The sequence below is a fragment of the Scyliorhinus torazame genome, chromosome 5 (assembly GCF_047496885.1).
Source record: "Scyliorhinus torazame isolate Kashiwa2021f chromosome 5, sScyTor2.1, whole genome shotgun sequence".
Lineage (NCBI taxonomy): Eukaryota > Metazoa > Chordata > Chondrichthyes > Carcharhiniformes > Scyliorhinidae > Scyliorhinus > Scyliorhinus torazame.
The window spans coordinates 326,611,264-326,637,664 of NC_092711.1; the positions used below are offsets into that span (position 1 = coordinate 326,611,264).

General features: G+C 54.6%; 1 protein-coding gene across 2 annotated transcripts in view; it reads right to left on the bottom strand.

The window, feature by feature from the left end:
* Positions 1 to 25,997, bottom strand: part of pabir2 (PABIR family member 2) — a 104,041-nt gene extending 78,044 nt beyond the window's left edge. The window contains exons 1-2 of one of the 2 annotated variants that reach the window (XM_072505995.1): positions 25,936 to 25,997; positions 17,474 to 17,552 (exon numbers count right to left, since the gene is read on the bottom strand). In XM_072505995.1, the coding sequence (XP_072362096.1) occupies positions 17,474 to 17,552; positions 25,936 to 25,958 (102 nt within the window). In that variant the 5' untranslated portion in view covers positions 25,959 to 25,997. The remainder of the gene's footprint in view (positions 1 to 17,473; positions 17,553 to 25,935) is intronic. The other variant, XM_072505994.1, reaches the window with a different exon arrangement.
* Positions 25,998 to 26,401: the final 404 nt, after the last annotated feature.

The window sequence follows — 26,401 nt, forward strand, 5'->3', positions numbered from 1 at the left end:
CTCCTGCTCCTAGTTCTTATGTTCTTATATTCCACCGGTGGATGAATTTGTCAACCAGAAGTGGATTTAGAGGAAAGGAGCTGAAGAAGAAGAAACTCTTTGTGCTACACAGGGAAATATGGCGGAAAGCAAGGGGTCGGCCCTACCAGCCTAATGGTTGATGGAACAGTTGGTGGACTTTTTGAATGAAAAGTTCAGTCAGCAGAGGAAAGCTCTGGAGGGCCTGGCGAAGGTGGAAGACCCGCTGAGAGCGGGGACCGACCTTGTGGAGCTGAGGCTGGAGACCCAGAGCCAGGTGATCCAAAAGGTGGAAGAGGCGGTGGGCGAGCACGGGGAGCAGCTTACCTCATTGGCAGCCGAAATTGGGATGTTGAGGGAAACCCAGAAGCTGCTCAAGGAGAAAGCGGAGGATCTGGAGAACCACTCCCAGAGGCAGAATATTGAGAATAGTGTGGTTGTCAATGGGCAAGGAGCGAGCGGCGCTGGCCCTGGTTTAGCCAAAATGCTGGAGAAGCTGCTGGGGGAGGGGGCCTTCGACCTGCCCCTGGAGGTTGATCAGGCACATAGGGCACTGATGAGGAAGCTGCAGGCGAACAAGCAACCGAGGGCGATGGTGGTGCGGTTACATTGACTCCTGGATAAGGAGACGATCTTGAGGTGGGCCAGGCAGACGAGGAGACATACCTGGGAGGGTAATGAGCTCTGGGTAGACCAGGACATTGGTGTGGAACTGGCCAAGAGGAGAGCAGGTTTCAACCGAGTAAAGACTGCCCTCTTTAAGAAGGGGGTGAAGTTTGGGATGCTGTACCCGGCCCGCCTCTGGGTGTCCCACAATGGTCGTCGGTATTACTTTGGAACACTGGAGGAAGCAATGGAGTTTGTTAGAGATGATGGACTGGCAGGAGGAGGAGGACGTTGAACTTTGGAGGTGTGAGGAGATGTTAGTTCTCTCTGCCCCCATTGCCGGGTTTTTTTGTTATTGTCGTTATATCTCGGTTTCTTTGGGGGAGGGGATTCGGAAGAGAACCTTTTTTCACTCGGGGTCATTTTTCTTTCTTATGGGGTTCTTTGGAGGCTCGCGCAGGCCTTGTCAAATTTGATGAACTAGTATAGCCATGATCAGGAAGTGGGTAGTGGGGGAGGGGTCAGAGAGGGAGTGGATGGAGACAGCCTCCTGCAACAACACTAGCTTAGGGGCACTATTGACGGTGCCTCTGCCGTTCGCGCCGGCCAGGTACTCCACAAGTGGTGGCAGCCCCGAGGCTGGAGGGGGCCTCGGTTTGGGCACCGATTTGCTGGAATCCGGGGGTGGAGGCGGACGGGCATTGAGCGGTTTGGAGACGTATTCATGGGGGGGCAGTTTTTAGAGTTTGGTGGGATTGGTGGAGGAGTACGAGCTGCCAAGTGGGAATGGGTTCCGGTTTTACAGGTGCGGAACTATGTGAGGAATCAGATGCCGTCCTTTCCTGACCTGCTGCCCCCGGGGTTGCAGGACAAGGTGCTGTCGAAAGCAGGGGTTGGTGAGGGTAGACTGTCGGAGATTTACAAAGAACTAATGGACTGGGAGAGTGCCCCAACAGGAGACATTAAGCAGAAGTGGGGGGATGCTCTGAGGAGGGAGGTGGAGGCTGGGTTGTGGAAGGAGGCTCTGAGGAGGGAGGTGTGGGAGGAGGCCCTGGGGAGGGAGGTGGAGGCTGGGTTGTGGGAGGAGGCTCTGGGGAGGGAGGTGGAGGCTGGGTTGTGGGAAGAGGCCCTGGGGAGGGAGGTGGAGGCTGGGTTGTGGGAGGAGGCTCTGGGGAGGGAGGTGGAGGCTGGGTTGTGGGAGGAGGCTCTGGGGAGGGAGGTGGAGGCTGGGTTGTGGGAGGGAGGTGGAGGCTGGGTTGTGGGAGGGAGGTGGAGGCTGGGTTGTGGGAGGGAGGTGGAGGCTGGGTTGTGGGAGGGAGGTGGAGGCTGGGTTGTGGGAGGGAGGTGGAGGCTGGGTTGTGGGAGGGAGGTGGAGGCTGGGTTGTGGGAGGAGGTTCTGAGGAGGGAGGTGGAGGCTGGGTTGTGGGAGGAGGCCCTGGGGAGGGAGGTGGAGGCTGGGTTGTGGGAGGAGGCTCTGGGGAGGGAGGTGGAGGCTGGGTTGTGGGAGGAGGTTCTGAGGAGGGAGGTGGAGGCTGGGTTGTGGGAGGAGGTTCTGAGGAGGGAGGTGGAGGCTGGGTTGCGGGAGGAGGCTCTGGGGAGGGAGGTGGAGGCTGGGTTGTGGGAGGGAGGTGGAGGCTGGGTTGTGGGAGGGAGGTGGAGGCTGGGTTGTGGGAGGAGGCTCTGTGGAGGGAGGTGAAGGCTGGGTTGTGGGAGGAGGTTCTCAGGAGGGAGGTGGAGGCTGGGTTGTGGGAGGAGGCTCTGAGGAGGGAGGTGGAGGCTGGGTTGTGGGAGGAGGCTCTGTGGAGGGAGGTGAAAGCTGGGTTGTGGGAGGAGGTTGAGGAGGGAGGTGGAGGCTGGGTTGTGGGAGGAGGTTCTGAGGAGGGAGGTGGAGGCTGGGTTGCGGGAGGAGGCTCTGGGGAGGGAGGTGGAGGCTGGGTTGTGGGAGGGAGGTGGAGGCTGGGTTGTGGGAGGGAGGTGGAGGCTGGGTTGTGGGAGGGAGGTGGAGGCTGGGTTGTGGGAGGAGGTTGAGGAGGGAGGTGGAGGCTGGGTTGTGGGAGGAGGTTCTGAGGAGGGAGGTGGAGGCTGGGTTGCGGGAGGAGGCTCTGGGGAGGGAGGTGGAGGCTGGGTTGTGGGAGGGAGGTGGAGGCTGGGTTGTGGGAGGAGGTTGAGGAGGGAGGTGGAGGCTGGGTTGTGGGAGGAGGTTGAGGAGGGAGGTGGAGGCTGGGTTGTGGGAGGGAGGTGGAGGCTGGGTTGTGGGAGGGAGGTGGAGGCTGGGTTGTGGGAGGGAGGTGGAGGCTGGGTTGTGGGAGGAGGCTCTGTGGAGGGAGGTGAAGGCTGGGTTGTGGGAGGAGGTTCTGAGGAGGGAGGTGGAGGCTGGGTTGTGGGAGGGAGGCCCTGGGGAGGGAGGTGGAGGCTGGGTTGTGGGAGGAGGCCCTGGGGAGGGAGGTGGAGGCTGGGTTGCGGGAGGAGGTTCTGAGGAGGGAGGTGGAGGCTGGGTTGCGGGAGCAGGCTCTGGGGAGGGAGGTGGAGGCTGGGTTGTGGGAGGGAGGTGGAGGCTGGGTTGTGGGAGGGAGGTGGAGGCTGGGTTGTGGGAGGAGGCTCTGAGGAGGGAGGTGGAGGCTGGGTTGTGGGAGGAGGTTCTGAGGAGGGAGGTGGAGGCTGGGTTGTGGGAGGAGGCTCTGAGGAGGGAGGTGGAGGCTGGGTTGTGGGAGGGAGGTGGAGGCTGGGTTGTGGGAGGGAGGTGGAGGCTGGGTTGTGGGAGGGAGGTGGAGGCTGGGTTGTGGGAGGGAGGTGGAGGCTGGGTTGTGGGAGGGAGGTGGAGGCTGGGTTGTGGGAGGAGGCTCTGTGGAGGGAGGTGAAGGCTGGGTTGTGGGAGGAGGCCCTGTGGAGGGAGGTGGAGGCTGGGTTGTGGGAGGGGGGTGGAGGCTGGGTTGTGGGAGGAGGCTCTGTGGAGGGAGGTGACGGCTGGGTTGTGGGAGGAGGTTCTGAGGAGGGAGGTGGAGGCTGGGTTGTGGGAGGAGGCTCTGAGGAGGCAGGTGGAGGCTGGGTTGTGGGAGGGAGGTGGAGGCTGGGTTGTGGGAGGGAGGTGGAGGCTGGGTTGTGGGAGGGAGGTGGAGGCTGGGTTGTGGGAGGAGGCTCTGAGGAGGGAGGTTGAGGCTGGGTTGTGGGAGGAGGCTCTGTGGAGGGAGGTGTGGGAGGAGGCCCTGGGGAGGGAGGTGGAGGCTGGGTTGTGGGAGGGAGGTGGAGACTGGGTTGTGGGAGGAGGTTCTGAGGAGGGAGGTGGCTTTGAGGAGGCTGGGTTGTGGGAGGAGGCTCTGGGGAGGGAGGTGGAGGCTGGGTTGTGGGAAGAGGCTCTGGGGAGGGAGGTGTGGGAGGGGGCCCTGGGGAGGGAGGTGGAGGCTGGGTTGTGGGAGGAGGCTCTAGGGAGGGAGGTGGAGGCTGGGTTGTGGGAGGGAGGTGGAGGCTGGGTTGTGGGAGGAGGCTCTGTGGAGGGAGGTGAAGGCTGGGTTGTGGGAGGAGGTTGAGGAGGGAGGTGGAGGCTGGGTTGTGGGAGGAGGTTCTGAGGAGGGAGGTGGAGGCTGGGTTGTGGGAGGAGGCTCTGTGGAGGGAGGTGGAGGCTGGGTTGTGGGAGGAGGCCCTGGGGAGGGAGGTGGAGGCTGGATTGTGGGAGGAGGCTCTGTGGAGGGAGGTGAAGGCTGGGTTGTGGGAGGAGGTTGAGGAGGGAGGTGGAGGCTGGGTTGTGGGAGGAGGTTCTGAGGAGGGAGGTGGAGGCTGGGTTGTGGGAGGAGGTTCTGAGGAGGGAGGTGGAGGCTGGGTTGCGGGAGGAGGCTCTGGGAAGGGCTGTGGAGGCTGGGTTGTGGGAGGGAGGTGGAGGCTGGGTTGTGGGAGGGAGGTGGAGGCTGGGTTGTGGGAGGGAGGTGGAGGCTGGGTTGTGGGAGGGAGGTGGAGGCTGGGTTGTGGGAGGGAGGTGGAGGCTGGGTTGTGGGAGGGAGGTGGAGGTTGGGTTGTGGGAGGAGGCTCTAGGGAGGGAGGTGGAGGCTGGGTTGTGGGAGGGAGGTGGAGGCTGGGTTGTGGGAGGGAGGTGGAGGCTGGGTTGTGGGAGGGAGGTGGAGGCTGGGTTGTGGGAGGGAGGTGGAGGTTGGGTTGTGGGAGGAGGCTCTGTGGAGGGAGGTGAAGGCTGGGTTGTGGGAGGAGGTTCTGAGGAGGGAGGTGGAGGTTGGGTTGTGGGAGGAGGCTCTGAGGAGGGAGGTGGAGGCTGGGTTGTGGGAGGAGGCTCTGAGGAGGGAGGTGGAGGCTGGGTTGTGGGAGGAGGCTCTGTGGAGGGAGGTGTGGGAGGGGGCCCTGGGGAGGGAGGTGGAGGCTGGGTTGTGGGAGGGAGGTGGAGGCTGGGTTGTGGGAGGGAGGTGGAGGCTGGGTTGTGGGAGGGAGGTGGAGGCTGGGTTGTGGGAGGAGGTTCTGTGGAGGGAGGTGAAGGCTGGGTTGTGGGAGGAGGTTCTGAGGAGGGAGGTGGCTTTGAGGAGGCTGGGTTGTGGGAGGAGGCTCTGGGGAGGGAGGTGTGGGAGGAGGCCCTGGGAAGGGAGGTGTGGGAGGAGGCCCTGGGAAGGGAGGTGGAGGCTGGGTTGTGGGAGGAGGCTCTGAGGAGGGAGGTGGAGGCTGGGTTGTGGGAGGAGGCTCTGTGGAGGGAGGTGGAGGCTGGGTTGTGGGAGGAGGCTCTGAGGAGGGAGGTGGAGGCTGGGTTGTGGGAGGGAGGTGGAGGCTGGGTTGTGGGAGGGAGGTGGAGGCTGGGTTGTGGGAGGAGGCTCTGTGGAGGGAGGTGAAGGCTGGGTTGTGGGAGGAGGTTCTCAGGAGGGAGGTGGAGGCTGGGTTGTGGGAGGAGGCTCTGAGGAGGGAGGTGGAGGCTGGGTTGTGGGAGGAGGCTCTGTGGAGGGAGGTGAAAGCTGGGTTGTGGGAGGAGGTTGAGGAGGGAGGTGGAGGCTGGGTTGTGGGAGGAGGTTCTGAGGAGGGAGGTGGAGGCTGGGTTGCGGGAGGAGGCTCTGGGGAGGGAGGTGGAGGCTGGGTTGTGGGAGGGAGGTGGAGGCTGGGTTGTGGGAGGGAGGTGGAGGCTGGGTTGTGGGAGGGAGGTGGAGGCTGGGTTGTGGGAGGAGGTTGAGGAGGGAGGTGGAGGCTGGGTTGTGGGAGGAGGTTCTGAGGAGGGAGGTGGAGGCTGGGTTGCGGGAGGAGGCTCTGGGGAGGGAGGTGGAGGCTGGGTTGTGGGAGGGAGGTGGAGGCTGGGTTGTGGGAGGAGGTTGAGGAGGGAGGTGGAGGCTGGGTTGTGGGAGGAGGTTGAGGAGGGAGGTGGAGGCTGGGTTGTGGGAGGGAGGTGGAGGCTGGGTTGTGGGAGGGAGGTGGAGGCTGGGTTGTGGGAGGGAGGTGGAGGCTGGGTTGTGGGAGGAGGCTCTGTGGAGGGAGGTGAAGGCTGGGTTGTGGGAGGAGGTTCTGAGGAGGGAGGTGGAGGCTGGGTTGTGGGAGGGAGGCCCTGGGGAGGGAGGTGGAGGCTGGGTTGTGGGAGGAGGCCCTGGGGAGGGAGGTGGAGGCTGGGTTGCGGGAGGAGGTTCTGAGGAGGGAGGTGGAGGCTGGGTTGCGGGAGGAGGCTCTGGGGAGGGAGGTGGAGGCTGGGTTGTGGGAGGGAGGTGGAGGCTGGGTTGTGGGAGGAGGCTCTGAGGAGGGAGGTGGAGGCTGGGTTATGGGAGGAGGTTCTGAGGAGGGAGGTGGAGGCTGGGTTGTGGGAGGAGGCTCTGAGGAGGGAGGTGGAGGCTGGGTTGTGGGAGGGAGGTGGAGGCTGGGTTGTGGGAGGGAGGTGGAGGCTGGGTTGTGGGAGGGAGGTGGAGGCTGGGTTGTGGGAGGGAGGTGGAGGCTGGGTTGTGGGAGGGAGGTGGAGGCTGGGTTGTGGGAGGAGGCTCTGTGGAGGGAGGTGAAGGCTGGGTTGTGGGAGGAGGCCCTGTGGAGGGAGGTGGAGGCTGGGTTGTGGGAGGGGGGTGGAGGCTGGGTTGTGGGAGGGGGGTGGAGGCTGGGTTGTGGGAGGAGGCTCTGTGGAGGGAGGTGACGGCTGGGTTGTGGGAGGAGGTTCTGAGGAGGGAGGTGGAGGCTGGGTTGTGGGAGGGAGGTGGAGGCTGGGTTGTGGGAGGGAGGTGGAGGCTGGGTTGTGGGAGGGAGGTGGAGGCTGGGTTGTGGGAGGAGGCTCTGAGGAGGGAGGTTGAGGCTGGGTTGTGGGAGGAGGCTCTGTGGAGGGAGGTGTGGGAGGAGGCCCTGGGGAGGGAGGTGGAGGCTGGGTTGTGGGAGGGAGGTGGAGACTGGGTTGTGGGAGGAGGTTCTGAGGAGGGAGGTGGCTTTGAGGAGGCTGGGTTGTGGGAGGAGGCTCTGGGGAGGGAGGTGGAGGCTGGGTTGTGGGAAGAGGCTCTGGGGAGGGAGGTGTGGGAGGGGGCCCTGGGGAGGGAGGTGGAGGCTGGGTTGTGGGAGGAGGCTCTAGGGAGGGAGGTGGAGGCTGGGTTGTGGGAGGGAGGTGGAGGCTGGGTTGTGGGAGGAGGCTCTGTGGAGGGAGGTGAAGGCTGGGTTGTGGGAGGAGGTTGAGGAGGGAGGTGGAGGCTGGGTTGTGGGAGGAGGTTCTGAGGAGGGAGGTGGAGGCTGGGTTGTGGGAGGAGGCTCTGTGGAGGGAGGTGGAGGCTGGGTTGTGGGAGGAGGCCCTGGGGAGGGAGGTGGAGGCTGGATTGTGGGAGGAGGCTCTGTGGAGGGAGGTGAAGGCTGGGTTGTGGGAGGAGGTTGAGGAGGGAGGTGGAGGCTGGGTTGTGGGAGGAGGTTCTGAGGAGGGAGGTGGAGGCTGGGTTGTGGGAGGAGGTTCTGAGGAGGGAGGTGGAGGCTGGGTTGCGGGAGGAGGCTCTGGGAAGGGCTGTGGAGGCTGGGTTGTGGGAGGGAGGTGGAGGCTGGGTTGTGGGAGGGAGGTGGAGGCTGGGTTGTGGGAGGGAGGTGGAGGCTGGGTTGTGGGAGGGAGGTGGAGGCTGGGTTGTGGGAGGGAGGTGGAGGCTAGGTTGTGGGAGGGAGGTGGAGGCTAGGTTGTGGGAGGGAGGTGGAGGTTGGGTTGTGGGAGGAGGCTCTGTGGAGGGAGGTGAAGGCTGGGTTGTGGGAGGAGGCTCTGGGGAGGGAGGTGGAGGCTGGGTTGTGGGAGGGAGGTGGAGGCTGGGTTGTGGGAGGGAGGTGGAGGCTGGGTTGTGGGAGGGAGGTGGAGGCTGGGTTGTGGGAGGGAGGTGGAGGCTGGGTTGTGGGAGGGAGGTGGAGGTTGGGTTGTGGGAGGAGGCTCTGTGGAGGGAGGTGAAGGCTGGGTTGTGGGAGGAGGTTCTGAGGAGGGAGGTGGAGGTTAGGTTGTGGGAGGAGGCTCTGAGGAGGGAGGTGGAGGTTGGGTTGTGGGAGGAGGCTCTGAGGAGGGAGGTGGAGGCTGGGTTGTGGGAGGAGGCTCTGTGGAGGGAGGTGTGGGAGGGGGCCCTGGGGAGGGAGGTGGAGGCTGGGTTGTGGGAGGGAGGTGGAGGCTGGGTTGTGGGAGGGAGGTGGAGGCTGGGTTGTGGGAGGAGGTTCTGTGGAGGGAGGTGAAGGCTGGGTTGTGGGAGGAGGTTCTGAGGAGGGAGGTGGCTTTGAGGAGGCTGGGTTGTGGGAGGAGGCTCTGGGGAGGGAGGTGTGGGAGGAGGCCCTGGGAAGGGAGGTGTGGGAGGAGGCCCTGGGAAGGGAGGTGGAGGCTGGGTTGTGGGAGGAGGCTCTGAGGAGGGAGGTGGAGGCTGGGTTGTGGGAGGAGGCTCTGTGGAGGGAGGTGGAGGCTGGGTTGTGGGAGGAGGCTCTGAGGAGGGAGGTGGAGGCTGAGTTGTGGGAGGAGGCTCTGAGGAGGGAGGTGGAGGCTGTTGTGGGAGGGAGGTGGAGGCTGGGTTGTGAAAGGAGGCTCTGTGGAGGGAGGTGACGGCTGGGTTGTGGGAGGAGGTTCTGAGGAGGGAGGTGGAGGCTGGGTTGTGGAAGGAGGCTCTGTGGAGGGAGGTGACGGCTGGGTTGTGGGAGGAGGCTCTGGGGAGGGAGGTGGCTTTGAGGAGGCTGGGTTGTGGGATGAGGCCCTGGGGAGGGAGGTGGAGGCTGGGTTGTGAGAGGAGGCTTTGAGGAGGGTGAAAACATCCTCTTTGAGCACTCGGCTTAGCCTCATTCAATTTAAAGTAGTCCACATGGCGCATACGACGGTGGCCAGAATGAGCAGGTTTTTGAGGGGGTGGAGGATCGGCATGGGCAGTGCCCGGTTTGACCCGCGAACTATGTCCACATGTTTTGGGCCTGTCCGAAACAAGGGGTATTCTGGCAGGGGTTTGCTGACGTGATAGAACATAGAACATAGAACAATACAGCGCAGTACAGGCCCTTTCGGCCCACGATGTTGCACCGAAACAAAAGCCATCTAACCTACACTATACCATTATCATCCATATGTTTATCCAATAAACTTTTAAATGTCTGAGGAGCTGAGGGTGAAGGTTCTCCCAAGTCCAGATGTGGTGTTTTTTTGAGTGTCAGAAGACCCGGGAGTGCAGGGGGTGAGCCAGGCTGTTGTATGGCCTTTGCCTCCCTGGTAGCCCCGAGACGGATCCTGTTGGAATGGAGGGACCCGGGGACACCAAAACCGGGGGTGTAGGTGACCGACCTGGCGGAGTTCCTCAGGCTGGGAAAAATCAAGTTCGCTTTGTGATGGGGTTTGGGGGGGGGGGGGGGGGGGGTGGGGGGGGGGTATTTTTGGGGTTAAAAATGGAGGTATGGTAGGTGGAGAATAACGGCAGAATAACGGCAGGGAGGGAGGGTGGGCTTTGGAATGTTAGTTATTAATTTATGTGAATTCCTGTTTTTCTCTTTTTGGGTGTGGTTGAGTTTGAAGTATATATCTAAATGCCTTAATAAAAACATTTTTTTTTTATTTTTTTTTTTTAAATCATCCTGGCCACCGATGTTGCCAATTTTAGGGAACTGTGGACCAGCACGCCCAGATCCCTCTGTATGTTAAAGTTCCTATGGGTTCTGCCATCTACAGTATAATTCATACCTAGATTTGATCCTCCAAAATGCTTCACCTCGCATTCGTCCGGATTAAACTCCATCTGCCATTTCTGTGCCCAAGTCTCTAATCTATCAATATCCTGTTGTATCCTCTGCTAATCTTCGGCACTATCAGCAACTCCACCAATCTTCGTGTTAGGTGGTGTTGGGGGTGAGGGAGGAGTGAACCAGTGTATCCCGAAGGGAACGGTCCCTACAAAATGCTGACAAGGGGAGACAGGGAAAGATGTGTTTGGTTTGGCAGTGGCATCATACTGGAGTTGGTGGAACTGGCAGAGGATGATTCTTTGAATGCAGAGGCTAGTGGGGTGAAAAACGAGGACAAGGGGGAGCCTATCCTGGTTCTGGGAGGTAGGAGAGGGGGTGAGGGCAGAGGTGCAGGAGATGGGTCGGATATAAGACCATAAGACATAGAAGCAGAATTAGGCCACTCGGCCCATCGAGTCTGCTCCGCCATTCAATCATGGCTGATATTTTTCTCATCCTCATTCTCCTGCCTTCTCCCCATAATCCCTGATCCTCTTATTAATCAAGAACCTATCTATCTCTGTCTTAAAGACACTCAGTGATTTGGCCTCCATTGCCTTCTGCGGCAAAGAGTTCCACAGATTCACCCCCCTCTGGCTGAAGAAATTTCTCCTCATCTCTGTTTTAAAGGATCGTCCTTTTACTCCTCTCTTTCTAGTTTTTCCTACAAGTGGAAACATCGTCTCCACGTCCACTCTATCCAGGCCTCGCAGTATCTTGTAAGTTTCAATAAGATCCCCCCTCATCATTCTAAACTCCAACGAGTACAGACCCAGAGTCCTCAACCGTTCCTCATACGACAAGCTCTTCAATCCAGGGATCATTCTTGTGAACCTCCTCTGGACCCTTTCCAAGGCCAGCCCATCTGTCCTTAGATACGGGGCCAAAACTGCTCACAATACTCCAAATGGGGTCTGATCAGAGCCTTAAATAGCCTCAGAAGTACATCCCTGGTCTTGTATTCTAGCCCTCTCGACATGAATGCTAACATTGCATTTGCCTTCCTAACTGTCGACTGAACCTGCACGTTAACCTTAAGAGAATCTTGAACAAGGACTCCCAAGTCCCTTTGTGCTTCAGATTTCCGAAGCATTTTCCCATTTAGAAAATAGTCTATGCCTAAATTCCTCCTTCCAAAGTGCATAACCTCACACTTTTCCACATTGTATTTCATCTGCCACTTCACTGCCCACTCTCCTAGCCTGTCCAAATCCTTCTGCAGCCCCCTTGCTTCCTCAATATGGTGAATGTAGGAGGTATGATCAGTAAACTCACAGATTACACAAAAATTGGTGGTGTGGTGAATAGTGAGGAGGAAAGTCTTGGATTACTTTCAATAAGTAATTGGTCAGGCGGGCAGAACAGTGGCAAATGGAATTTAACCCTGAGAAGTGAGAGTAAAAGGGGCTGGTTTAGCTCACTGGGCTAAATCGCTGGCTTTTAGAGCAGACCAAGGCAGGCCAGCAGCACGGTTCAATTCCCGTACCAGCCTCCCCGAACAGGCGCCGGAATGTGGCGACTAGGGGCTTTTCACAGTAACTTCATTGAAGCCTACTCGTGACAATAAGCGATTTTCATTTCATTTCATTTTCAAATGCATTTCGGAGCACTAATAAGGCAAGGGAATATACAATGAGTGATAGGATCGTAGGAAGCGCAGTGGATCCAAGGAACCTGAGCGTGCATGTCAACAGATCCCTGAAGACAGGACAGGTAGATAAGGTGGTCAAGAAGGCCTATGGGATTCTTGCCTTTAATAACCGAGGCATTGAATGAAGAGCAGGGAGGTTATTCTGGAGCTGCATAAAACACTGGTTAGGTCCCAGCTGGAGTACGGAGTACAGCTCTGGTCACCACACTACAGAAAGGAAGTGATTGCACTGTAGAGGGCACATAGAACATAGAAAAATACAGCACAGAACAGGCCATTCGGCCCATGATGTTGTGCGGAACCTTTGTCCTAGATTAATCATAGATTTCATCGAATTTACAGTGCAGAAGGAGGCCACCCGGCCCATCGAGTCCGCACCGGCCCCTGGAAAGAGCACCCTACCCAAGGTCAACATCTCCACCCTATCCCCACAACCCAGCAACCCCACCCAACACGAAGGGCATTTTTGGGACAGTAAGGGCAATTTATCACGGCCAATCCACCTAACCTGCACATCTTTGGACTGTGGGAGGAAACCGGAGCACCCGGAGGAAACCCACGCACACAGGGGGAGAACGTGCAGACTCCGCACAGACAGTGACCCAGCGGGGAATCGAACCTGGGACCCTGGAGCTGTGAAGCAATTGTGCTATCCACAATGCTACCATGCTGCCCTTAGGAACAAATTAATCTACACTATATCATTCTACTGTAATCCATGTACCTATCCAATAGCTGCTTGAAGGTCCCTAATGTTTCCGATTCAACTACTTCCACAGGCAGTGCATTCCATGCCCCCACTACTCTCTGGGTAAAGAACCTACCTCTGACATCCCACCTATATCTTCCACTATTCGCCTTAAATTTATGTCCCCTTGTAATGGTTTGTTCCGTCTACTCTATCTATTCCCCTGATCATCTTATAAACCTCTATCAAGTCGCCCCTCATCCTTCTCCGTTCTAATGAGAAAAGGCCTAGCACCCTCAACCTTTCAAAGAACAAACAAAGAACAAAGAAATGTACAGCACAGGAACAGGCCCTTCGGCCCTCCAAGCCCGTGCCGACCATACTGCCCGACTAAACTACAATCTTCTACACTTCCTGGGTCCGTATCCTTCTATTCCCATCCTATTCATATATTTGTCAAGATGCCCCTTAAATGTCCCTATCGTCCCTGCCTCCACTACCTCCTCCGGTAGTGAGTTCCAGGCACCCACTACCCTCTGCGTAAAAAACTTGCCTCGTACATCTACTCTAAACTTTGCCCCTCTCACCTTAAACCTATGCCCCCTAGTAATTGACCCCTCTACCCTGGGGAAAAGCCTCTGACTATCCACTCTGTCTATGCCCCTCATAATTTTGTATACCTCTATCAGGTCGCCCCTCAACCTCCTTCGTTCCAGTGAGAACAAACCGAGTTTATTCAATCGCTCCTCATAGCTTATGCCCTCCATACCAGGCAACATTCTGGTAAATCTCTTCTGCACCCTCTCTAAAGCCTCCACATCCTTCTGGTAGTGTGGCGACCAGAATTGAACACTATACTCCAAGTGTGGCCTAACTAAGGTTCTATACAGTTTTCCTCGTAAGACCTACTCTCCATTCCAGGCAACATCCTGGTAAATCTTCTTTGCACCTTTTCCAAAGCTTCCACATCCTTCCTAAAATGAGGCGACCAGAACTGTACACAGTAGTCCAAATGTGGCCTTACCAAAGTTTTGTACAGCGGCATCATCACCTCACGGCTCTTCAATTCAATCCCTCTGTTAATGAACGCTAGCACACCATAGGCCTTCTTCACAGCTCTATCCACTTGAGTGGCAACTTTCAAAGATGTATGAACATAGACCCCCAAGATCCACATGCTTGGTCACCTCCTCAAAGAATTCAATAAGACTTGTAAGGCAAGACCTACCCCTCACAAATCCGTGCTGACTATCCCTAATCAAGCAGTGTCTTTCCAGATGCTCAGAAATCCTATCCTTCAGTACTCTTTCCATTACTTTGCCTACCACCGAAGTAAGACTAACTGGCCTGTAATTCCCAGGGTTATCCCTAGTCACTTTTTTGAACAGGGGCACGACATTCGCCACTCTCCAATCCCCTGGTACCACCCCTGTTGACAGTGAGGGCGAAAAGATCATTGCCAACGGCTCTGCAATTTCATCTCTTGCTTCCCATAGAATCCTTGGATATATCCCGTCAGGCCCGGGGGACTTGTCTATCCTCAAGTTTTTCAAAATGCCCAACACGTCTTCCTTCCTAACAAGTATTCCCTTGAGCTTACCAGACTGTTTCACACTGTCCTCTCCAACAATATGTAAATACAGAAGTACTCGTTCAAGACCTCTCCTATCGCTTCAGTCTCAATACACAATCTCCCGCTACTGTCCTTGACCGGACGTACCCTCACTCTAGTCATTCTCATATTTCTCACATATGTGTAAAAGGCCTTGGGGTTTTTCTTGATCCTACCCACCAAAGATTGTTCATGCCCTCTCTTAGCTCTCCTAATCCCTTTCTTCAGTTCCCTCCTGGCTATCTTGTATCCCTCCAGCGCCCTGTCTGAACCTTGTTTCCTCAGCCTTACACAAGTCTCCTTCTTCCTCTTAACAAGGCATTCGACCTCTCTTGTCAACCATGGTTCCCTCACTCGACCATCTCTCCCCTGCCTGACAGGGACATACATACACACGTAGTACCTGTTCCTTGAACAAGTTCCACATTTCACTTGTGTCCTTCCCTGACAGCCTATGTTCCCAACTTATGCACTTCAATTCTTGTCTGACAACATCGTATTTACCCTTCCCCCAATTGTAAACCTTGCCCTGTTGCACGCACCTATCCCTCTCCATTACTAAAGTGAAAGTCACAGAATTGTGGTCACTATCTCCAAAATGCTCCCCCACTAACAAATCTATCACTTGCCCTGGTTCATTACCAAGTACCAAATCCAATATGGCCTCCCCTCTGGTCGGACAATCTACATACGGTGTTAGAAAAGCTTCCTGGACACACTGCACAAACACCAGCCCATCCAAACTATTTGATCTAAAGAGTTTCCACTCAATATTTGGGAAGTTGAAGTCACCCATGACTGCTACCTTGTGACTTCTGCACCTTTCCAAAATCTGTTTCCCAATCTGTTCCTCCACATCTCTGCTACTATTGGGGGGCCTATAGAAAACTCCTAGGTGACTGCTCCTTTCCTATTTCTGACTTCAACCCATTCTACCTCAGTAGGCAGATACTCCTCGATCTGCCTTTCTGCAGCTGTTATACTATCTCTAATTAACAATGCCACCCCCCCACCTCTTTTACCACCCTCCCTAATCTTAACTGAAACATCTATAACCAGGGACCTCCAACAACCATTTCTGCCCCTCTTCTATCCAAGTTTCCATGATGGCCACCACATCGTAGTCCCAAGTACCGATCCATGCCTTAAGTTCACCCACCTTATTCCTGATGCTTCTTGCGTTGAAGTATACACACTTCAACCCACCTCCGTGCCTGCAAGTACTCTCCTTTGTCAGTGTTCCCTTCCCCACTGCCTCATTACACGCTTTGGCATCCTGAATATCGGCTACCTTAGTTGCTGGACTACAAATCCGGTTCCCATTCCCCTGCCAAATTAGTTTAAACCCTCCCGAACAGTACGAGAAACCCGTCCTGCTTGTACAGGTCCCACCTTCCCCAGAACGCGCTCCAATTATCCAAATACCTGAAGCCCTCCCTCCTACACCATTCCTGCAGCCACGTGTTCAGCTGCACTCTCTCCCTATTCCTAGCCTCGCTATCACGTGGCACCGGCAACAAACCAGAGATGACAACTCTGTCTGTCCTGGATTTTAACTTCCAGCCTAACTCCCTAAACTAGTTTATTACCTCCACACCCGTTTTCCGACCTACGTCGTTGGTACCAATGTGCACCACGACTTCTGGCTGCTCCCCCTCCCCCTTAAGGATCCTGAAGACACGATCCGAGACATCCCTGGCCCCTGGGAGGCAACATACCTTCCGGGAGTCTCGCTCGCGACCACAGAATCTCCTATCTATTCCCCTAACCATTGAATGTCCTACTACTATTGCTTTTCTATTCTCCCCCTTCCCTTCTGAGCCCCAGAGCCAGACTCCGTGCCAGAGACCTGGCCGCTAGGGCCTTCTCCCGGTAGGTCATCCCCCCCAACAGCATCCAAAATGGTATACTTGTTTTGAAGGGGAACGGCCACAAGGGATCCCTGCACTGTCTGCCTGTTTGTTTTTTTTCCCCCTGACTGTAACCCAGCTATTCTTGTCCTGTACCTTGGGTGTGGTTACCTCCCTGTAACTCCTCTCTATCACCCCCTCTGCCTCCCGGATGATCCGAAGTTCATCCAGCTCCAGCTCCAGTTCCCTAACACGGTCTTTGAGGAGCTGAAGTTGGGTGCACTTCCCGCAGGTATAGTCAGCGGGGACACCGGTGGTATCCCTCACCACCCACATCCTACAGGAGGAGCATGCAACTGGCCTAGCCTCCATCCCTTCTTACCTGACAGAATATAGCTGCCCTGTGGACCAACTGGACCTCCGCCCTCCGACTCTGCTCCCAGTCAGTTGCACTCTCTGTAAACTCCTGGCTCCCTTCTCGCTCTTTGCGGAAATGAAGGAAATGAAATGAAAGGAGCACCTTACTCCCTCCTCACCTAACTCCCTCAGTCACCAAACTCTCACTATAGCACTCAAATGCACCCAAATTCAGCACTCCCTCAGTCACCAACCTCTCACTATAGCACTCAAATGCACCCAAATTCAGCACTGAGTGCAAATTTGGAGATTCACAGAGCACAGAGGAGATTCACCAGCATGTTGCCTGGTTGGAGCATTCCAGCTATCAAGAGAGACTGGATAGGCTGGGGTTGTTTTTCTTGGAGTGAAGGCGGCGGAGGGGGACCTGATTGAGGTGTACAAAATTCTGAGGCGTATAAGGTCGAGTGGACAGGAAAGAACATTTCCCCTTAGTAGAGGGGCCAATAGCTCGGGCTCATAGATTTAAGGTAATGGGCAGAAGGTTTATGTGAAGAAAAATCTTTTCATTCAGAGGGTGGTAGGAATCTGGAACTCACTGCCTGAAAGGGGGGTAGAGGCAGGAACCCGCACAATATTTAAAAAGTATTTAGATCAGCACCTGAAATGCCATTGCAGACAAGGCTACGGACCAAGTGCCTGAGACTGAGAGGAGTAGATAGGTGCTTGATGGCTGGTGTGGACACGATGAGCCAACGGGCCTCTTCCCTTGCTGTAAAAATCTGACTCTATGACTAGGAGCCCCAGATTTAAGGTTTTGGGCATGAGAATGTGAGGAAGATCATCTTCCCCCCTCACAAAGCAGCAATAAACTGGAACTCTCTGGCTACGAGGGTGGAGAAAAGAGAATTGAATAAGTCCTTCGCCACCTTCTCAAACGCAATTAGGAATGGACAATAATCCCATGAATGAATAAAAAGAAATTTATGGGTAGGGCAGCACGGTGGCGCAGTGGTTAGCACTGCTGCCTAACAGCACTGAGGTCCCAGGTCGATGCTGGCTCTAGGTCACTGTCCGTGTGGAGTTTTCACATTCTCCCCGTGTTTGCATGGGTTTCGCCCCCACAACCCAAAGATGTGCAAAGTAGCTGGATTGGTCATGCTAAAATTACCCCATAATTGGAAAAAATGAATTGGGCACTCTAAATTAAGAAAACAAATCTGAGGGAAATAAGTTTGCAAAGCTACAAGTTTAGATACGGTGATTGGATTGTTCCAGAGAGCTGGCATGGACTCAACGACTTCCATCTTCACTGTACTGACTCTATTGGGCGGTACAACAAAAGTCCCTGGGATGACAGGGTTGTCCTATGATGAGAGGCTGCACAAATGGAGTCTATATTCTCTGGAATTTAGAAGGATGAGAAGAGATCCCATTGAAGGGGCTTGACAGGGCAGACATTGAAAGTGTATTTTCCTTCTCTAGGGAATGTAAAACACATGTGGTACAATGCACAATCTGCATGCAAGCGAGCACATGCACACACAAGTCGTCCTTACCTGACTGTGCCGGTTCATGACAGTGGTGCTGTTCCTCCGATTGCGCAGGACATCTGGTTGAAAAACCTGAGAGTTGTCACTAAAATGAAACAAAAGCCAATCAGAAATAATCTGAGTGTGATTTAGCTGGTTTAGCTCAGTGGGCTAGACAGCTGGTTTGTGATGCAGAACAAGGCCAGCAGCACGGGTTCAATTCCCGTACCAGCTGAGAATACTGAAATGTCCCTCTGTGTACCTGAATAGACCCCGGAATGTGGCGACTAGGGGCTTTTCACAGTAACTTCACTGCAGTGTTAATGTAAGCCTACTTGTGACAATAAAAAGATTATTATCTTCACTAACATCAGGCTCCAACCCACAGACAATAGGCTCAGGTTTCAACATTTCTTAGCCATTGTTTAAAACAGTTGTTTTCCGGGAGAACACAAACGCACACCTACACACACACTGTAGTAACTCTCTCTTACACTCCCATTCCATTGCCCCCAATGTTGGTACCAATGCATCAATTCCCTACAATGACCAGGTTTCAATCTCTGCAAATCAGCTCAATACAGACAATGAAAATAAAAACTATGACAAAAGCATTACATTTATCATTGTAAGTGGACAGAAATAAACAGATCGCATTAGTACACATTGGTACTCATGACATAGGCAGGACAAGGGAAGCAGTCCTGCAAAGACAATTCAGAGAGTTAAGGTCGGGAGCTGTACGATCGGGAGATAGTACAGTTGAACATGGGGCTAAAGAGCTGGTGTAGGATATATGGGATAGATGCATAGATCACTGGGATGTCTTCTGGGGAAGGTGGGACCTGAACAAGGTGGCCGGTTGCACCTGAACTGGAGGGGCACCAATATCCTGGGCAGGAGGCTTGCGAGTGCTGTTCATTGTATGCCTTCCCCAGCAGAGGCCCCAAGTCACCCCCAAACATCTTATAAAACTCCAACAGGAACCCATCCGGACCCGGGGCCTTCCCTGCCTGCGTCGCCCCCCATACTCTCCATCACTTCCATCAACCCAATGGGGGCCCCCACCCCCTCCACCAGGTCCTTCTCAACCTTGTGAAACTCGAGCACAGCCCATTCCCCCCCCCCCCAACCAACCGGGCGCTCCAACTCCTAAAGCTTCCTATAAAAAACTCCTCGAACACCCCATCACCAACACCGGGTCCAGTACCACACTTCCCATCCCACCCTTCACTCTTCCAATCTCCCTCGCCGCCTCCTGCTTCCTACGTTGTGGCTGGCTTCCTATTCGCCCTCTCCCTGTACCTGTACACTGCCTCCCTGACCCTCCACCATCTCCGTGGACACCAGCCCAAACTCCATCTGGAGCCTCTGCCTCGCTTTCATAACCCTGCCCCCGGGGCCTCCAGTACCTCCTGTCAACCCTCAAAATCTCACCCACCAGCTATCTCTGCTCATTCCTCCTTTTCCCTGAGCGTCTAAATCAAAATGAACTCCACCCTAACTACTGCCTTGAGTGCCTCCCACATCATGGCGGCCGTAACCTCCCCCGTATTCCTAAGTTCCACATACACCGGGATGGCAGCCCTTACCCGCTCGCACACCACCTCATCACCCCTACATCCAGCCTCCACTGCACCCCGCACCCCCTGGTTCACTTGCAAATCCACCCAGTGCGGCGCGTCGTCTGAACCACAATCGCCGAGTACCCAGAGTCGACCACCCCGCCAGCAACGTTTTCTCCACCACAAAGAAATTAATCCAGGAGTACACCCGGTGCACATGGAAAATGTACGAAAACTCCTTCGCTCTCGAGCTCCCAAACCTCCACGGATTCATCCCCCCCCGCCCCTCCCCAACGTGACCAGCCTTATTGGGGGGCTCTCCGCCCCTCCCAATCAACTATATCCCTGTTTGGGCCAGCCCCCGGCCCGTGTCATACTACCTCCATGCTCCCCCTCAGATATCCACCGTCATCACTCCCTTACCCTACTATGCCACAGCAAGCACACCTTCGTCAGCAGCCCCCCCCTCCCTCAAACAAAACAACCCAATCCCCCTTCACCTGCACCAACCACCTTGCCACCCCCAACTGCGCTCTTGTTAACTAGCCCGCCCAGCTATCCTGGCAGCCCTCACCGTAGGACTCCAAGCCTCCCACACCACTGCTGATTTCCCCCCCCCTCAACCCGGTCTCACACTCCCATGAAACAAAGAAACAGGAAAAAGGTGCACTCGCGCTCGACGCTCCCAAGGCACCCCTCCACCAAGCCCCACAAAACATTGCAAAGGAGAAAAGTTCTCTAACAACTATCAAAAGGAAAACCTCCTCACACCTTCTCCAAAGTTTCAATGCCTCCTTCTCCTGCCAGTCCACTGTCCTTCAGAAATTCCGTCTGCCGTTCCAAAATAATATTCCCGGTTCTGGAAGGTCACTCTGAAGCAGGCCATGTACAACACCCCAAATGTCACCCCTTTCTCAAAGAAGGCAGTCTTGACCCGATTGAACCCGGCCCTCCTCTTTACCAGTTCTGCACCCAGGTCCTGGTACACCCGCAGCTCCTTCCCATTCCAGGTTCACCTCCTCATCTGCCTCGCCCATCACAGAATCTTCTCCTTGTCCAAGAAACGGTGCAGCCGCACCTCCACCGCCCTCGGCGGCTCGCCCGCCTGTAGCTTCATCAGCGCCCTGTGCGCTCGGTCGGCCTCCAGAAGCCAGTTGGAGGCCCCTCCCCCAACAATCTTTTCAACACCTTGGTCACACACTTTCCGGCATCCACTCTTTCGATGCCTCCGGGTATCCCCACGATCCGCAGGTTTTGTCTCCTGGGGCAGTTCTCCAGATCCTCCACCTTCTCCTTCAGACGCTTTTGTGTCTCCTGCATCACTCCCATCTCAGCCACTAACAATGCAAGCTGCTCCTCGTGCTCCCCCACCGCCTCCTCCAGTTTCTGGATCACCTGGCTCTGGGATTCCAGCCTCTGCTCCACGCGGTCAATCCCCGCTTTGAGCAGCTCTACCACCTTGGCTAGGTCCTCATGCTTGGTCTGGCAACTGCTCAGTCCAAGATCGCAAGAAACTATGGTGAACTCTGCCCAACGCATCACACAAACCTGCCATCTCCACATTGATTCTGTATACACGCCTCGCTGCCTCTGGCATTATCAGAGACCCCTCCCACCCAGGCATTGCCTTCTTCCAGACCCTTCCATCAGGCAGAAGGTACAGAAGTCTGAAGACTCGCACATCCAGACATAGGAACATCTTCTTCCCCACAGCTATTAGACTCCTCAACGACTCCCCCTCGGACTGATCTGTTCCCTGTAAAAACACTGTTCACGACGCCCTATGCTGCTCTTGCTCATATATTTGCTTTGTTCGGCCCCTTGTTCCGCACTGTAACCAATCACTGTTTGTCGATGTACCATTTGTCAATGTTCCCTGTTGATTATTCTTTTTGTCTACTTTGTACGTACTGTGTACGTTCCTCGGCCGCAGAAAAATACTTTATCACTGTACTTCGGTACATGTGACAATAAATCAAATCAAATCAAAAAGGCTTTCCCCCTCTGCTGTCTGAACTTCTCATTTAAGAAGCCCACCAGTTGCTCCTTCGACCACTTGGGGGGCAGGACAGGCCTTACCCTCCGCCATCTTGACCTGTGACGCATGAAGATTCTCCTGCTCCACCAGCTCCCTTCTTCTCGACCCATTTCTAGTCTCTGGATCCATCCACCAGCCCCACCAGTGGAGTATCACTTTCTTCAATCACTCCTACACCTGTTTCTATCCAAACTTCCTCCCTACGAATGGGGAGAGGTCCCCAAAAATATGTCTTGAGCGGAAGCTGACAAATAATGTGCAACCAGTCACTCCATGGCCGCCACTGGAACCTCTTCCCCAGGATTGAAGAGTCAATTACAAAATGACAAAGGTTTAAGGTGTGAGGAAAGGTTTTTACACAGAGGGCAGTGGGTGCCTGGAACTCGCTGCCGGAGGTTTTTACACAGAGGGTAGTGGGTGCCTGGAACTCGCTGCCAGAGGTTTTGTAGTGGGTGCCTGGAACTCGCTGCCGGAGGTTTTTACAGAGGGTAGTGGGTGCCTGAAACTCGCTGCCAGAGGCTTTTACACAGAGGGTAATGGGTGCCTGGAACTCGCTGCCGGAGGTTTTGTAGTGGGTGCCTGGAACTCGCTGCCGGAGGTTTTGTAGTGGGTGCCCGGAACTCGCTGCCGGAGGTTTTTACACAGAGGGTAGTGGGTGCCTGGAACTCGCTGCCAGAGGTTTTGTAGTGGGTGCCTGGAACTCGCTGCCGGAGGTTTTTACAGAGGGTAGTGGGTGCCTGAAACTCGCTGCCAGAGGCTTTTACACAGAGGGTAATGGGTGCCTGGAACTCGCTGCCGGAGGTTTTGTAGTGGGTGCCTGGAACTTGCTGCCAGAGGTTTTGTAGTGGGTGCCTGGAACTCGCTGCCGGAGGTTTTTACACAGAGGGTAGTGGGTGCCTGGAACTCGCTGCCAGAGGTTTTGTAGTGGGTGCCTGGAACTCGCTGCCGGAGGTTTTTACTGAGGGTAGTGGGTGCCTGAAACTCGCTGCCAGAGGCTTTTACACAGAGGGTAATGGGTGCCTGGAACTCGCTGCCGGAGGTTTTGTAGTGGGTGCCTGGAACTCGCTGCCAGAGGTTTTGTAGTGGGTGCCTGGAACTCGCTGCCGGAGCTTTTTACACAGAGGGCAGTGGGTGCCTGGAACTCGCTGCCGGAGGTTTTTACAGAGGGTAGTGGGTGCCTGAAACCCGCTGCCAGAGGCTTTTACACAGAGGGTAATGGGTGCCTGGAACTCGCTGCCGGAGCTTTTTACACAGAGGGCAGTGGGTGCCTGGAACTCGCTGCCGGAGGTGGTAGAAGCAGGTACAATAGTGATGTTGAAAGGTGTCTTGACAAATACATGAATAGCATGGGAACAAGAGGGTTACGGACCTCAGAAGTGGAAAAGGGTTTAGGTTAGACAGGCAGCATTGTCGGTGCAGGCTTGGAGGGCCGAAGGGCCTGTTCCTCTGCTGTACTTTTCTTTGTTCCCAATCCTCAGACCTGTTTGTTTCTTGGCCAATTAGTACGCTTCTTCCTTGGATCGAATACTATCTCTAACTTCCCTTGTAAGCCATGGATTGGCCACGTTTCCATTTTACTTTTATGCCAGACAGGAATAAACAATTTTTGCAGTTCCCCCCATGTGTTCCTTGAATGTTTGCCATTGCCTATCCACTGTCATCCCTTTAAGTAACGTTCCCTAATCCATCATAGCCAACTCACGCCTCATATCATCGCAGTTTACTTTATTAAGATTCAGGACCCTGGCTTTTTGCTTAAACCCTCCCCAACTACTTTAGCAAGATCAGTTGTTAATTTTAAATCTGAGATAGATAAAGGTAGGTGAATGAAATTAGGACACAGATCAGCCATGATCCCATTTAATGGTGGAGCAGGCACGAGGGGCTGAATGGCCTGCTCCTGTTCCTGCAAGAGGGGAGGTGGTGACACTGTGCTATTGTCGCCTGACTAATAATCCAGAGTCCCAGGGTAATGCTCTGGGGACCTGGGTTCAAATCCATGGAGTGTGGTGGGGTGCCCCCCGACCAGCCTGGTCACATGGAACGTGAATGGGCCAGTCAAAGAACAAAGAAAAGTACAGCACAGGAACAGGCCTTTCCGTCCTCCAAGCCTGTGCCGACCATGCTGCCCGTCTGAACTACAATCTTCTACACTTCCTGGGTCCGTATCCCTCTATTCCCATCCTATTCATGGATGTGTAAAGATGCCCCTTAAATGTCACTATCGTTCCTGCTTCCACCACCTCCTCCGGCAGCGCGTTCCAGGCACCCACTACCCTCTGTGTAAAAAAAAAAACTTGCCTCGTACATCTACTCTAAACCTTGCCCCTCGCACCTTAAACCTAGTAATTGACCCCTCTACCCTGGGAAAAAGCCTGACTATCCAAAAGGGATAGAGATGAAGTCAAGAGGGCCCGTGTGTCCGCACACTTAAAGTGATTGAAGGCGGTTGTGGCCTTGCTACAAGAGATTCATCTGAGGGTGGATGACCAGATTAGACAGAGGAAGGGATGGGTTGGGGAAGTATCTCATTCGGGATTGGACTTTGAAACAAAGGGGGTGGCATTTTGGTCAATAAGCGGGTAGCATTCGAGATGGGAAATAAAATGGCGGGCTCTGAGGAGAGTTATGGTAAGTGGGAAACTGGAGGGGATGCCGGTGGTGTTGGTAAACATTTATTCCCCGAACTGGGACGATGTGAAATTTATGAGGTTGGTGTTGGGGAGGATTCCTGACCTGGATTTAGGTATCCAGGTGGCGCAGGAGTGGGAGCAGCTGCATAAGAACAAAGAACAAAGAAATGTACAGCACAGGAACAGGCCCTTCGGCCCTCCAAGCCCGTGCCGACCATGCTGCCCAACTAAACTACAATCTTCTACACTTCCTGGGTCTGTATCCTTCTATTCCCATCCTATTCATATATTTGTCAAGATGCCCCTTAAATGTCCCTATCGTCCCTGCTTCCACTACCTCCTCCGGTAGCGAGTTCCAGGCACCCACTACCCTCTGCGTAAAAAACTTGCCTCGTACATCTACTCTAAACCTTGCCCCTCTCACCTTAAACCTATGCCCCCTAGTAATTGACCCCTCTACCCTGGGGAAAAGCCTCTGACTATCCACTCTGTCTATGCCCCTCATAATTTTGTATACCTCTATCAGGTCTCCCCTCAACCTCCTTCGTTCCAGTGAGAACAAACCGAGTTTATTCAACCGCTCCTCATAGCTAATGCCCTCCATACCAGGCAACATTCTGGTAAATCTCTTCTGCACCCTCTCTAAAGCCTCCACATCCTTCTGGTAGTGTGGCGACCAGAATTGAACACTATACTCCAAGTGTGGCCTAACTAAGGTTCTATACAGCTGCAACATGACTTGCCAATTCTTATACTCAATAAACTTATAAACTAGGGCTGGTTTAGCTCAGTGGGCTAGACAGCTGGTTTGTGATGCAGAACAAGGCCAGCAGCACGGGTTCAATTCCCGTACCAGCTGAGAATTCTCCCTCTGTGTACCCGAACAGACGGTGGAATGTGGCGACTGGGGGCTTTTCACAGTAACTTCATTGCAGTGTTAATGTAAGCCTGCTTGTGACAATGAAAAGAATTTGGGTCGGTTGGTAGAACAGGTGAGGAGGGACTTTCGGAGGTGGGATGTGCACCCGTTGTCATTGGCGGAGCAGGTTCAGACAGTTAAAATGACGGTCCTCCGGGCAGCACGGCGGCGCAGTGGTTAGCACTGCTGCCTCAAGGCGCCGAGGTCCCAGGTTCGATCCCGGCTCTGGGTCACTGTCTGTGTGGAGTTTGCACATTCTCCACGTGTTTGTGTAGGTTTCACTGCCACAACCCAAAGACGTGCAGGGTAGGTGGATTGGCCACGCTAAATTGCCCCTTCATTGGAAAAATGAATTGGGTATTCTAAATTTATTTATTTTTAAATGACGGTCATCGTGAGGTTTTTGTTTGTTTTTCAGAGCCTTCCAATTTTTATCCCCAAGGCGTTCTTCAAAGAAGCGAATGCAGTGATCTTGGGATTTGTTTGGGCAGGCAAAACACCACGGGTAAAGGTGCTACGGTGCTGCTGGAGTTGGGGGGGGGGGGGGCGGGGGGCTGGCTCTTCCAAATTTCATTAATTACTACTGGGCGGCGAATATTGCAATGGTTAGCAAGTGGGTAGTGGGGAGGGGTCAGTATGGGAGCGGATGAAGGCGGCATCATGTAAGGACACGAATTTGGGGCATTGTTAACGGCACCTTTGCCATTCTCACCGGCTCGGTACTCCACAAGCCCTGTGGCAGCCCTGAGGGTGTGGGGTCAGGACATGGGGTTGGAGGGGGCGTCAGTGTGGGCACCAATGGGTGATAACTACTGGTTCGCTCCAAGGGGGCTGGATGGATCGAACTAGAGGGCCTGGGTTTACGGTGAGAGGGGAGAAATACAAAAGGGTCCAGAGGGGCAGTTTTATCACATAGAGGGTGGTGAGTGTCCGGAACGAGCTGTCAGAAGCAGTGGCAGAGACGGGTACAATTTGTCTTTTAAAAATCGTGTAGACAGTTATATGGGAAAGATGGGTATAGAGGGATATGGGGCAAATGGGACTAACTTAGTGGTAAAAACTGGAAGGCATGGACAAGTTGGGCTGAAGGGCCTGTTTCATGCAGTAAACATCTATCTCTGTAATCCCCTCCAGCCCACAACTCGGAGTTAACGGTGTATCTTTAATTATCTTCTTCAGCCTCCCCAATTTTAAACACGCCACCATTGGTGCCTATGCCTGCCCCAAGCTCTGGAATTCCCTCCTTAGACCCTCTGCCCTCAACCCCTGCTCACATGACTCACTTCAAAACCATCCCCACATCCACTGCTTTGACAAAACAATTAGGAACTCACTGCCTTTGTCGCTCAGTTTTCATTTTCCTGACAAGCCTTTGAAGCACTTTACAGCATCTTCCTCCAGTGAAGGATGTTGAACTGCATGAAAGCCTATGGCTCCTACATAACAATACAGCAATTTGGCAACGCTGACATCACAAAAGCAAGTGATGCACTGCTACTTACAAACATCTGAAAGTTCAAAAACAGCCTTAACATCACACATTCTTCTGAACTATACTTTACATTGAGAATAAAAGCAATGAAGATGGTCATCCCACAATCTTTCTGCAGCCTCCCCACCTCTTCAATACTACCTGCCCCTCCACTTATCTTTGTATCATCGGCAAACTTAGCCAGAATGCCCCCAGTCCCGTCATCTAGATTGTTAATATATAAAGAGAACAGCTGTGGCCCCAACACTGAACCCTGCGGGACACCACTCGTCACCGGTTGCCATTCCGAAAAAGAACCTTTTATCCCA